We start from the raw sequence: 14,534 nt of genomic DNA, 5'->3' as shown, positions 1-14,534 counted from the left end.
AGGCTTCGAAAGAGTGTGTCGAGTAATCGAGGAGGATATTTTTGAAGCGCGTGCCAAGGCTTGTGTTGATAGAGCAGGCGGTGACGTTTGAAGCTTCGCACTCGGGCCCGCGTGACTGATTCAGGAACTGGCTCGTCTGTTTGCTTGTGAATTGAAATAAATTGTAGCAAAACCGCGGCTGTTTTTCGCGTCACATTTTCTTGTTTTAGGATTTTATTGCGAGTGCACTTGCAGTTTATTTGAGCGCCTTTTTTGCGATAGACTACATTTTTCCATGTTTGGCAATATTTTGATATGTTTTAATAAAAAGGTAGATAGATAGATAGATAGATAGATAGATAGATAGATAGATAGATAGATAGATAGATAGATAGATAGATAGATAGATAGATAGCTAGATAGATAGATAGATAGATAGATAGATAGATAGATAGAATTCCTCAACTGTGCTGAGGAATATAGAGCTCTGCATAAACTAAGGAAAGAAAGAAACAAAGAAAAACAAAATGTCTATTTCACATGTATTGTCCACTCGATGTAAATGAAGCACCACTGCGCATGGTTCTAGCGGTGCATCATGAAGCTTCATCTCGTCATCATTACTTTGTGAGATTTATTTGTCATTAGAAGTATGGAGGTGGAAGCATCATGTTGATACTGAAGGAGGAACTGGTGCACTTCGTAAAATAGATGGCATCATTGGCAAAGAATATTAACTGGAAATATTGAAGTAACACCTAAAGACAAACAGGAAGTTATAGCTTGAAAATAAATTCAGTTCAATTCAGTTTTTTTTTTTTTGTGGACTAATTAAAAACAAACGTCAAAGTACTTATTTCATATCAATCTGTACCAAATGTACACAGATTCAAAGTGTATAACTGCGACAACAGGTCAGCTGATTGTAAAGACAAGAAACATCTTCCCTGGCATTCCACCAGTCCAAGCCTTCTGGCCTCTTTGGTGATGAGCTCTGAGTTGTTGAATAAGAAGCAACATGTTGATCAAATCTGCCAGGGCTATGAATAACTTTGTTGGTATGGAAACTTCTGAATTTAAATAGACATATTTTTATCATCCTAAAACATGTATAGTTTATTCTGACATACCGTCTCCAGCAATATGGATAAATATGTTGCCTATATTTCTGGAGACTCTGCCCTAATGGACACAGGTTCTACAAAAAAACAAAAACAAAAAACAAAAAAAACAATCCAATTATCTGTTTAGCCTATTTTGTTTACAGGATGTGACCTACAGACAGCTGCTGGTTTAGGATAACAAGCAGCCAAACCTATCATCAGGATCTGCTGATAAGGACAGCTGAGGGGTGGATGGTTGTGGGGGTGGGGGTGGCAGAAAGACAACCTTGTCACTGTTCCTAGCTAATGACCCTGCAGCTCACCTTGGAGATGCAGCAGATGTAACAAGCACAACTGTCAGGATAGAAGCACCAATCACAGAGGAATATCACCAAGAGGTTTGATTTGCAGCACCGTCCAAAAGTATTCATTCCACTTATACTTTTTGTTGAAAGAGCCACAAAGAATGTTTTCTTAGGATTTTATATGACAGTGCATGAGGTAGAAAGTGGCAGAGGGTTGGGATTTACATTTGTTAAATCGCAGCCGTTCATATGCAGCCTGTCGAGATTGGCTCCATCCCAGTCTGAAGTTTTCTTCAGCTTCATCAGTCTTTCCACCAACTTTGACCAGCATTGTTCATAAAGAAGTTAGTTACCTTTATAGTCTGTTCTGAAGATTCACAGAAAAACTTTGATTTTAAAGGGGCAGTATCAAGTATTTCCCAGGCATGTTGTGCTATATAATGGCACAATCAAGTAACTATGTTATCTTCAACTGTTCAAAAAAATAAAGGGAACACTCAAATAACACACCCTAGGTCTGAATTAATGAAATATTCTCATTGAATACTTTGTTCTGTACAAAGTTGAATGTGCTGACAACAAAAATCATCAATGGAAATCAAATCTATTAACCAATGGAGGCCTGGATTTGGAGTCACACACAAAATTAAAGTGGAAAAACCCACTACAAGTTGATCCAACTTTGACGCAATGTCCTTAAAACAAATCAAAATGAGGCTCAGTATTGTGTGTGGTGGTGGATGGTTTCCTGAGGGATCTCCTCCCAGACTTGGACTAAAGCATCTGCCAACTCCTGGACAGTCTCTGGTGCAACAAAACGTTGGTGGATGGAGCGAGAGACGATCTTCCAGATGTGCTCAATCGGATTCAGGTCTGGGGAATGGGTGGGCCAGTCCACGGCTTCAGTGCCTTCACCTTGGACTGAAGCCGTGCAAGGTGAAGGCTTCAGTGCAGCACTCCAATTGTGATTGAAGTGCTGACACAGTCCAATCACGAGGTCTAGCATCATCCTGCATTAGGAGGAACCCAGGGCCAACCGCACCGGCATATGGTCTCACAAGGGGTCTTAGGATCTCATCTCGGTACCTAATGGCAGTCATGCCACCTCTGGCCGTGTCCTCCTATTGCCTCCTCCATGTCTTCTGGTAGTGCCTCCAGCCTCTGGACACTACGGTAACAGACACAGCAAACCTTCTTGACACAGCTCGCATTGATGTGCCATCCTGTATGAGCTGCACTACCTGAGCCACTTGTGTGGGTTGTAGACTCCTGTGCTACCACAAGTGTGAAAGCACCACCAACATTCAAGTGACCAAGACATCAACCAGAAAGCATAGGTACTGAGAAGCTTACTGACTTCATAGCTTAGTCCCTTGAAATTGGGCCTCCATCTCTTTACAAATGAATTCATTAAACTTTATTTATAAAACACCAAGTCAGAACAAATTTAATTTGTAGGCCCTTTAGAAGATAAGCAGGTCCAGTTCCCATCCTCTTCTTCCCATTTCGAAACAAAAACATTATTTTCATAGAGGTGAAGGTACAACAATATATTTTCAAACCTTTCAGAATCTTTGATGCATCAAACAAAAACCAGTCCATCTTGAATGTAAATTAGCTTCTGTTGCAAAGTTGAGGCAATCCTAATGGAGAATGCAGTTGAAAGATTATTTACTTAAATTACAAGAGATTAACAATGAAGATTTGACCTGGGTCAGATTTGATTGTTTGAAACAAGTCTCATAGTCAAAGCAGTGGGTAACCATGTAGAGTAAAGCCAAACTGCTAGTCACTAGTGGAAAAGGGTCATTTATGTCCAAATTGTCTGTAATATCACATTAAGGTGTGTGGTGGAAAATTACTACAAGTCTAATCACATGAGGTCTGATCATGTTATATGAAATGCTTGTGAACTCTCACCAAAAGAACTATTTGGGTTACATGTAGAAGGTTGGAAGTTGTTTTCTACAGATGCATCAGAGCCAGACTGTCTCGCCTCTTGTTTTGAATTCCTTATCCTTGGTATAAAACTCATGTGTTGTCTCTGCCTGGCAGAGCTTTTCACCCAGACCTGCTTCATTATTGATTGTCCTACAAACTCTCTGTATTGTGCACAATATATGAATAAACCTGATTGAGTGATTTCACCTGACAGTGTTTGGTAAAATATTTTTTTCCACAACAGGTGGAACTAAACAAACCTACTTACATTATATTCCATAGTTCCCTTTCAAGACCTCATTTACCTCAGTAGGGTGGAAAGTGTGCACTACTCTCATGCCACCTAAACCTCTGATAGTTTTTGAGATTTCAACAACTAATAAAGCTGTGTGACATTTCCAATGAAAACACTCAAAGAACCCAGGCATTGTTGGCTATTTAACCATGTTACATAAATAGAATCTTTATTTCAGGTTGCATATGTTAGAAGGCTTTATTCCAACTTGAACAGCCTTGTGTGATAAACATTTAGTTAGAAGGAAAACTACAACATGAGGACAAACAGAACCAAGACATGTCATTTACTGCTAGAAGTCTTTACTTAGTTTCAACTAATAAAAGATTAAAACAGTTGCTATACATTACACTCACTATACATATTTACATAACTTACAAAGGTACAGTCATGCATACTTTATACAATCTCTGTGTAATACGTCCAAGCATGTTAGAAGGGGTTTAAAACCACCTAGATGGCAGCTGAGATCTCACCATCTACCAGCTACAATGGAGAACAACAGAATATTTAGGTACCAGAAAGAAACACCACAAGTGGATTTACTGACTGGCTCAGTTCCATGTTGTGCACCGGGTCTGCCATGACAGTGAGGCATCCTGAACAAAAGCAGGAAGCTGTTTTAGCTGCAATACATCCTGTACCTTCCTGACTGACTGTCACAAACTGAAATGTTTGCAGTAGGAAAATAAAAGCTGTCTATGTGGAGAACAGAGGGCCGGTGGAGGCAGCAGTGAAGACGGGGCCAGTGTAGAGTCCAGGTCCGTCTGCAGGAACCTGCCAGAAAAAAAAACAGGAACACATCTCAAAACAAGTTCATTGATACATCCAATGCATTTTTACATGACACTGGGTAGTGTTATTAGTCTAATGTTCATGTTATGTTAATATTAAAGTTTCTTTAGGACAAGCAGGAAGTGCTTGGTCCACTATGGCATCTAACTCCAGTTGGCAACTTTATAATCTCCAAGTACATCAAATAGATTGCAATGTTATCTAAATGACTGTTTCAGAACACAATTTAAGTGATATTTATATCATTTTTTTAACTATGTCAACTGTTAGAATTCAGCTGCATATGACTTTTTTCCCACTACGTGGGATTAAAAACAATAACCTAGTTTTAGAACAGTGAAGATTACTTAAATTATTTTTTTTTTACTAAATGCCAGATTACAACGACGTATTGTAGATAGAAAAATGAGTATATTTTCACCAACTGAGAAACTTTCTAGAAAAACTTCCTACAAAAGAGTTTAAGATATTGAAACTTTGCTAGAAAAATCCCTGAAATTTGGAGATTAATGTCAGAATTTTTTTACTTTTGAAAATCAGTATTTTAAATGTTTTTTTTTTGTTTTTGTTTTAGGAAATACATGGAATTCTCAAAGTTTCTGATTTTTTTCTAGCAAATTTATGACTTTTCAAACTCAGAAATTTCCTTGTTTTTTTATTAAATTTCTGAGATTAATCTAAACATTTCTGAGTTTTCTGCTGGAAATTTACTCTCATCCTCCCTCGGCTCTGGCCGAGGGGGGGGTGAGAGCCCACTAGGCCACAGTGGGTCAGTGGCTTAGTGGGCCACTGACCCACTGACCCACTAGGCCAGTGGGTCAGTGGATTCTAGACCCACTGGCATAGAATCATAAGGAAGACTGCTGACATTACAACTACTCAGCTGTCAGTAGCTGCACTTCCATTGACCATAAATTTATGTAAATAGGAATTATGAAACTAAGTTTGCTTAATGGAAACACGCCAAGTTAAAAAAAAAAAAAGTTTGAGGTGGTTTTTCCACTGTATCAAAATTGGTGTATTTTGCAGAACTGCAATGGAAACACTTTTTCTGTATCACATGAGCCGTGATCAACAACTGAATGTTACCAAGAAGAAGAAAAACAGGAAGTGGCAGCAGGATGATGGTGCAGCCTGTTTTTTTAATGTGAACAAGCTTATTGCAAAATTGTATTTTTTCACCATTAGTGGAATATTGAAGTGTTGCGCACATTCTTAATGCAAACTTAGCTACTAATAACCTTCACAATTTGGCTTAGAAGGTTGGTGTTTCTGTTACTGTATCTTAGCATACAAGTGGAAGGTTGAGTGGAAGGATTACCAAAGTAACATCTTGCAGTGGTGTCCAAAGCCAGTCTTCATTGTTTGAGTTCCTCCACCCCACAAGTTAAGGCTACAGTCCTTCATTCTACCAGCAAAACTATCAAGGTGTTTTGTTGGCCTCATGTAATATTCTAATATTCTGAAAACTTGCCATATTTAATATATCACTCTGGGGAATTAATTGCTTTAATGAGCTGAACTTTTTAAATTTAATTACTAAAATAAATTAACCTTTTTATGCTGCTCTACTCTACTGAGATTAACCTGTTTGGAAGAACAATAGACCATGTCCCCATAATCAACACCAAGCAAAAATATTTGCCGTTATTGGCATGACTCCTTACTGTTTCCATCACATCTGACTGTTTGCGGCACAGGAGTTTTCCAAGAAAACTCCAGTCAAAAAGAACTTATTGTGAATAGCTTTGCATACAAATGTGTGAATAATTTGCAAAGAGGCTTACAGCAGCCACAGTGCTGAAGGCTGCTCTCACTTCTATCTTGCCATGTTTGCAACAAAATGCTACGAATCTTCAAGAAGTTTGTGGTTGAAAGAATTTCCTTCGCAGCCATCTGTCGGGGCAGCAGCAGCAGTGATTTAAGGAAACTGATAGGAAAGTTTACTGTGTGGGGAGCTGCCTGTCCAACACAATCTAATGAGAGGCTACAAAAATATCTCAGATTTTTTTATTTAGATTTAGTCTCTGATGGATGTACACGTAAATAACTTGTAGTCTTGAAACTATTAAGACAAAGTCATCAGAAAACTTATTTTAAACCTAATATTAAAGCATAATTTGAAGATGTTCTTGTTTATAGTTGAATTTCACACAAAATTAGGTTCCTTTATGGGTCTACAAGCTATAATAGCTGGGAAGATGGACGTGACTGATTGCCTTATATTTCTTAAAAGTCAGCTGGCCTTTCGATAAGAAACAAAAACAATGGAAATAGAGTTTATTACAAAATGTTTAGAAAATATTAGACAAAACTATATTTAAGATGTGATCATTTTCATATTTCATCTACAAAAGGTGTGATAGAAAAATCTCATCTCTGGTTTGAACTTTGAAAAAAAAAAAGAGATCAGTTTTCTACACCATGAGACACTGATGCCAACCTTTGTGAAATCTTGGATAGCTGCACCAAATTTTATCTAAGAGCAGCCAAATGTCTGGAATATTGGATATCAGGAAGTGACCTTATAAAATGCTTCCAAATACAACCTTCAATAAACTGCTGCTGCCTCTGAGGCTGATGCTCTTTACTGATGGAAACGTGTGTCAGCACATCTCTGCCAATGAAAGTGACACAAACCCAAAGCTTTTTCACTTCTTTTTTTTAAAATCAAAACTACACTTAAAGTAAACAGCAACTCCACTGCCTGTAATGCATCAATGGACTGACTGACCCCTGGAACATGCAACACCCTCCATTCTCCAAGTTAAAATACTCCAAAGCTGCATCCAACCCCCCGAGGGCCGGACAGAAATAATGGCTCCAACCATATGGGTCAGGATCTTTCTTTCCTAGCCAGGCTTTCCTCTTCAGGCTGTGAGCTCAAACAAAAAGGAGCATTTTAAAAGGAAACAATCTTCCACCTGACATGTTAACCTCAATGAGGGTCAGTAGGGTCAATCTGTGGACAGCAGCAACAGTCCCTTCTCTTGTTTTTCTTCTTTTACACTCCAGGGGCTCAATACAGAGACTATAGAGAGTAGAGGTGGAGAAAAAAAATCGATTCCGTAGAGAATCGCAATTCCTAGTACTGGGAATTCTGAATCGATTCAAAATGTTCACAACTCAATTTTAAAATGTGTTTATCTATTTTATGACAAACACAGCACAGTAGTCAAAGTTCAGGTTTAAGAATCTGTTGAAAAGCAATTTTTAGTCAAACTTTAAACAAATCTGGTCGTTATGGAAAACCACAAGAGGCTCTGTTTGTAGTTTGCCACAAGTGAGCCACAAAAGAGCTTCTACTGCCATTAGCGCTTTACTTCTTTTAATTTCATTTCAGAAAGTACTCCTGGACCTGTGTTTCTGTTTCTTTTTGGGGTGTCTGTTTTGTTTTCTCAAACCCCCAGGTGGTTGCAGCAGGTGGCTGCTCACACTGAGCCAGGCTCTGGTTCTGCAGAAGTTTTCTTTTTGTTAAAAGAAAATCTTCTTTTCTGTTTTTGCTACATGTACCCACACAGTCCACTGTTGACTGTCAGTGACTCAGTTGGCTAGCTTTTTAAACCAATTTGAATAACATACTCATCTTGACTGCATTGATTAAAAACTAGGATCAGTTGGAATCTATGGAGTTGCCCTTTTAATGTGTCTGTATGACTGGACTGTATGGGATTTTATGTAAAGTATCTTGAGACAATATTTGTGAAATGACAAATACATAAAACTAAACTGAACTTTTTAGACACTTAAATCCTCAGTCAGTGACATGAAAAGAAATCCCAAGAGCTCCATCTCAGACTCCACAGGCCTCAGTTAGCAGATTAAAGGTAAAAGTTCAAACAGGAGGTTGCATCTGATTGGAAGACAAGACTTATGGAACAATATTCTTTGAACAGAAGAAACCAAAGTAGAAATGGGACAGAATCCCAATCGCCCTGCAGTCGACCATGAGATACCAACATTTCCCAAAATTCTAATATGAGGCCATCATTCCAAATCCAGCAACTAATCTCCAACAGAAAAGAATCAAAAGTCCAGACATCAATCTGTTTAAAATACTGTCAAGTTAAAACAGCAAATGGTACATTTGTGAGTGCATTTACTGTCTCCACCCAACTGGCACACACATCACAGAGAATCAAACGCACCCATCCCTTTCACTCAGGCCCATCTGAAGTCTATAAGCTAACTTGGCACACCTGTGCTCACAATGATCTCTTCAGACAAAGAGCCTCAGCTTCAAGCTTCCATTAAGACACCAGTGGTAGGAACTGGACATTATATCATTTAATCTGCATTCAGAAAACCAAATTAGCCTGGTTGATGAAATGGATTTTATGTGTTTGGAATATAGTTTGTTTGTTCATTCACTGTTAACTGAAAAGTAGATTAACATTACCTGCAAAACTAGTTAATTAGTTCATTGTGATCTGTAAATGATTTTTTTTTTCATTTTTTGTAGGTTTTCAACCTGCTCTCCGACTTCTCTGTGACTACTCTGACTACGTATGTAAAGTCATGGTGGTCTTACTCTGTCAATTGAAATAATGTAAAGACAAAAAGAAAAGATAAATAAAAGATGTTGCTGAGATGAGTGGTTCCTGCATTTCTCTGAGGGAAGTGAGCTTTTTCACTTGTGCAAGAAGCTGAGGAGGTTTAAAGAGAGCAAAAACTTGACGAATACAATGACTTCTTTTCTTACTCTGAGGTTGAATTTCACTCATTTCAGAACATTCAAAACGTCTTGATAAATAATTACCAGGAATTAGAAAATGTGATTGTAGCCTGATTTCATCATGTAGATGTTCATTTTCATTCAATCTTTATAATGAAAAGGTCAAACTATTTAATCTCTTATGACAGCTCACTAATTGACTAATGGGTACAGCATGGCTGATAACTAATGGATCAGTGATAATGGAAGCATTAGTGATTCTATATGGCTGATCTATAAGCTGCCATATTAAGTCAGACTCTGTCATTTCATCAAAGTATAAAACCAACTCAAAATCTACTTCCACTTGTTTCCTTGGAGAAATTTTCCAATATTTTCATTTCATGACCTGCAAGCATTCTACATCACAGGAAAGAATGTCAGCATAAACTCAATAAATGAAGCACACCTTTAGAAGATGCAAAAGAAAAAGCAACAATTCTGCAACGCTGCAATCTGAGGAACAGACGTGGCGTTTTTAGCTGTGTGTATATGTAGATATACGATTCTTTTTTTCTTTTCAGAAAAATTCACTACCAATATCTTGGCTCATTTTCAATTCATTCAATTAGATTAAAAATGCATTGTTTATCCCAAAGGGAAATAAAATGTTATAACTCATATCATCCAAGTATCTTCAAAGAATTGCTGTGGATGGTGATGTTGTGGGCAGGAAGGATCTCCTGTAGCAGTCAATATTGCAATAATTCTGAAGAAGTCTCTGACTTAAGACTGTTTTATGACTATCAGGACATGTAACAGATCAATTTCCAGGCATCAGAGACGATATTCCACGGCAACATGTCCTCGATGACACCATCAGTTGCTGGTTAGCTTTGCTAATCCACTTTGTTTTTGCTGCATCACTCTAAATCTGTCTGACTTTGTTAGATGTTTGTGTTTCTTTGTGCAATGTGAAAGAATTGGTCACAAAGACATTATTGGTTACTGAAGCTGTGTGGTGAAAGGATGTCTTGGTCTAAGAACTTCTATTTAGACTGGGACACTGTATAGAGGCCGTCTGCAGGCATTCCCCATCTTTAAAAGGACATTAAAGATTTCAACACATTGAACAACAGTTGGAAAATATTCTGGAAATAGATATTTTCACTGCGTGTTGATGCGCTGAAGTTCCGTCCATTTCCCCTTTACATCTCCAGTTTTTTAAATTATTTTCTATTCTTACTTAAAGCTAATTGTGGAAACATTTACCAACCAAAGTGTGGTCTTTGGCTGGTTTTCTACCGTAGTCATCTGTGATCAGGCCACATCCCAAATAAATGTTTTATGTCAACTAGACAATTGTAAAATCCACTGATTCCTCTGTGATGGACTAGCGACCTGTCCAGGGTGTCCCTTGCCTCTTCCTGAAATGTCTCGCTGGAGATAAGCACCAGCACCCCGTCCTGACCCCACTGGGGACCAGGATGTAAAGAAAATTAATGGATAGATGATTCCTCACTGATGACATAATCGGAACAACTTTTTCATCAAAGTGAAAAATACTACTTGTGTTAATGCTTTAAATAAACATCAAATTCTTTGCTTCATCGTCTTCAGTCCTGCAGTTCTACAATACTTTTTCCTTCAGCTGAACTTTCCACAGTAATGCTATCTTCTTAAGCAGTGATGCTTTATGGTCTTCCCTCCTTGTGGAGGGTGTTGATGATTGTGTTCGACAGCTGTGATGTCTATAGTCTTCCTCATAATTTTCTAAGCCTCAACAATAATGGATTAATGTAAGCCTGTATATCTGTGGTCAATCTAAACACAAGAAATGTATTCAGTTGAATCAAAAACAAGCTCAGCTTTACAGTGATCTGATACTCCCTCCTACACAGCAAAGCGTTGAAATAACAACTGAGATAGAGAAAAGCTGAGGCATTTTTAACAAGTCACGAGAAAATAACAGCAGCTGTTTAAAGGCTCTCTAACTGGGAAGTAGAGTTACAACAAGTGTATTCTGTTATTTAGACCCAGATGGAAGCGAAGACGAGGCCGTACCTCTCCGAGAGCCTGCAAGGCGACAGTGGCTGCCATGGCCTTGGCGTGTTTCTTATTGGGACTGGCAGTCTGCGGCTGATAGTCCACCCCGTTCACAGTGACCTGCATCAACACAGCATATGGATGGTTTTAATAACACAGGAGCTATGGATTCAGTTGATTTACGCTTTTAATTACAGTGAAAACAAGAAGGTCCTGGGTTTGATACCCGGCCCGGGTCTTTCTGCATGTAGTCTGCATGTTCTCCCTGTGCATGCTGGGTTCTCTCTGGGTTCTCTGGCTTCCTTCCACAGTCCAAAAACATGACTGTAAGGTTAATTGGTCTCTCTAAATTCTCTGTATGTGAATGGTAGTTTGTCCTGTCTGTCTCTGTGTTGCCCTGTGACAGACTGGTGACCTGTCCAGTGTGTACCCCTAGGTAGGCACCAGCACCCTCCTACCCCCCTCCCGATCCTACTAGGGACAAGGGTGTACAAAAAATGGATGGATGAATGGAAGAAATTGGGCCTCTGTCTCTTTAAAAGCTCCTCCTCTTTATGAAACTCAGCTTTCAGGAAGTCAAACATGGCTCCTCTATTAACCCTTTAATGTGTTCATCAGCGTTACACTGAGAAGTAGCTCATATGATGTGATCAGATGATGTACAGTTCCACCAGGTGTTAGCTGATTGCTGCAGGCTAGTCTGAAGGAGCTGAATGGGGGAGAAGCAGCTCTGTGAGGCAGAAGCCTGGAAGCTTAGAAACTGCTAGCTCAACCCGAACGTTTTTCACAGCTGAATGGTTGCCAGGGGACATTATAGGATTTCTCAAACATGCATGAAAGAATCAAAGCAACACTAGAGACATGTTTTTAATGAGGGAATAACATCTTAACATGATGTAAAGTTCAAAATGTTGACTTTAAACAATACTGCCTCTTTAGGATGTACACCTGTCACCTCAGTGATTTTAAATGACTTATCATATGAACAAGATTATTCATTTCTGGCTCTATTTGCATTTCCAATTTAATAGAAATAAGAACTGGAAATGCTTTGTTGATTTAGCAGAAAATCGACAAAGTTTTTCACACAGTTGTACAGGAAACGCAGCTACTGAAATGTTTTTATGGACAACTGGTTTATTGTTTGGTTGATTCTGCAGGGCTCAATTTTAATGAAGTTGGTAAGAAAAAAAAATCTTCAAACGTTTTTAGTTCACAGTTGAAAGAAAAGCAGAACCAACATGGAGCCAAAGTATACTACAATTATAGAGTAATCTGCTTCGATGAAACATTCATCTCTTGCCAAAATACAACAGTGAATAAGGTATGATCCATAATCATATTTAAAGGATCCATGCTAATACAGACACTGTATCATACTGAATTTACAGTCATATTTAGTTAATTGTAAAATATGTCACAATGAGCCTCGATTGTTATATTACATGTACCAACAACAACCTTTAAGCAAGTATAAAACACTTTTCATGAAGCCCACATTTCTGTTTTTAAACAATTTTTTATTGGTCGAATGTAATAATCTACTTTTAAATGTAAAGTGGAAAATCATCATAATTAACAGAAATAAAGGCCATCTGTGCAATTAATATTTATAATGTATGTCACGTAGTGAAAAAGTTCCTAAAATAAATCGGCTTTTCAATAATATTCACATTTATTGAATGGGTCTGCTTATGAGACGAACCGACCTTGAAAAGGAAACTCTTGCGGTGGTCTGGTCCGCTGTGGTGAACCATGACGAATTCTGGCTGCGTGATCCGCTTCTTGTTGCACAACTCAATGAGAGCAGAAACCGGGTGCTTCCCTGTGCACAAATAAAACCAGCAAGAATAAAACGAGAAGGAAAGGATGGCGACCATTTTCACAAGTTTAATTAAAAGACATTTTCTGTCAGAAGCTGAGTCGTGTCTTCAGAATATCAGGTTTTGATGGAGTTCTTTGAACTGCTCCCATTGTGGGCCACACTGTGATAATGAGAACATGAACAAGCAAACAGATAAATCTAATGCTAATTTCAAGATTTACTGACTTATTTTATGTATACAGACGCAAGGAGAATCTTTTGTTAAAACCAGCGGTGAAACCAGGCAGGTGGGTCACCATCTATTTCATTAAGTTCACTGATCATTCCTGAAGAAAACAGTTCCTTCACAGTCAGAAAATGTTCTAACACCTACAGCAATGGGCCTTATGTCCAGTTTCATCAGACCACATGTATATGAATGAGCGTTTGCAAACTGTAATCTGGCTTTTAATGCTTCTTTAGAGTAAGGGCTTCTTCCTCCCTGTGCGGCCTTTCAGGTCATGTCAGAACACGACTCATTTATCTTTACAAGATTTTTAGCTTTTGTTCTGGGGTTGAATCACAGATTCAGTGAATCAATCCCACTGAATCTGAGAAGAGACGGGTTCTTCATCCTAAATAGGACACAGAACCCGTTTCTTTCCTGAACAGTAAGGTAAACCGATGAACGTGGAACCTTCAGATAACCCCAGTAATTATTGTGAGAAACAATAATATTGTTGTTTTGATATCACTTTCAAGTAAATATATTGATAGTGGTGTAATAATGCAAGTTCTCCATCTCAAAGTGGAATCAGTAGATTCCAGAGTGGAATTGGAAGTTATTTTAAACATCCAAAATAAAATACAACAACCAAAAACAAATAAAATGGAAATAAAAACCACACACAACATGAAGCATTAAACATGGATTATGAAGTGTCTGTAAACAAAATTGCCCTTCAAAAATATAATTAATATTGAAATAAAATTATTTTTAATTTATAATGTGATTATAAACTATGAACTAACTAACCTGAGGCCGATTCTGTAACATGTACATGCTTCGAGTAGCTTGATATTTTCATTTAACTAATTATTTTTCTGCGTTGTATTTGTTGCTGCCTCTTGGCCAGGACTCAATGTGTTTTTATCCTGGTAAAATAAAGGTTAATCAAAGTGCATAATTTGAGAGGATCAGTGATTTCAAAATAATAACAATAATAATAAAAACAAGTCAGAACTAAACAAATGGAACATTGTATTTCTGTTTATGGAATAAATCTGTCTAAAAATAACCAGAGTAGATCAATTTTTACTCATTCAAGGTAATAAAATATAATATTCTAACCAGGTATAATGAAGTAAATTGACTCAGTAGAGTGCTGTATCATTATGAAGATATTTAATTTGTTTTGTGCACAGATATGGTATCTATAAGGATGGCTGATGATGACAAATGGACTTTTGGGAGAAGGGGGGATTTTTTTTCTTCCAACTCCTCCTACCGTGTTTCCATGAAAGTAAGACAGTGTCTTACTTTCTTTTTATCCCCGAAAGCCCCACTACGTCTTACTTTTGGGGTATGTCTTATATTGGAACAAAATCGTCT

The 14,534-nt window shown here is 38.0% G+C and overlaps 1 protein-coding gene across 2 annotated transcripts in view; it reads right to left on the bottom strand.

Moving 5' to 3' along the window:
- Window positions 1–3,758: 3,758 nt before the first annotated feature.
- The window catches only part of sonb (SON DNA and RNA binding protein b), a 29,925-nt gene continuing 19,149 nt past the window's right edge, over window positions 3,759–14,534 (bottom strand). For both annotated transcript variants that reach the window (XM_007541367.2, XM_016665645.1), the window contains exons 18-20: window positions 12,828–12,943; window positions 11,137–11,238; window positions 3,759–4,400 (exon numbers count right to left, since the gene is read on the bottom strand). In XM_007541367.2, coding sequence (XP_007541429.1) covers window positions 4,323–4,400; window positions 11,137–11,238; window positions 12,828–12,943 — 296 coding nt within the window. In that variant the 3' untranslated portion in view covers window positions 3,759–4,322. The remainder of the gene's footprint in view (window positions 4,401–11,136; window positions 11,239–12,827; window positions 12,944–14,534) is intronic.

The sequence above is a fragment of the Poecilia formosa genome, unplaced genomic scaffold, assembly GCF_000485575.1.
Source record: "Poecilia formosa unplaced genomic scaffold, Poecilia_formosa-5.1.2 Scaffold603, whole genome shotgun sequence".
Classification (NCBI taxonomy): Eukaryota; Metazoa; Chordata; class Actinopteri; order Cyprinodontiformes; family Poeciliidae; genus Poecilia; species Poecilia formosa.
This window is presented reverse-complemented; position numbering and strand designations above follow the sequence as displayed.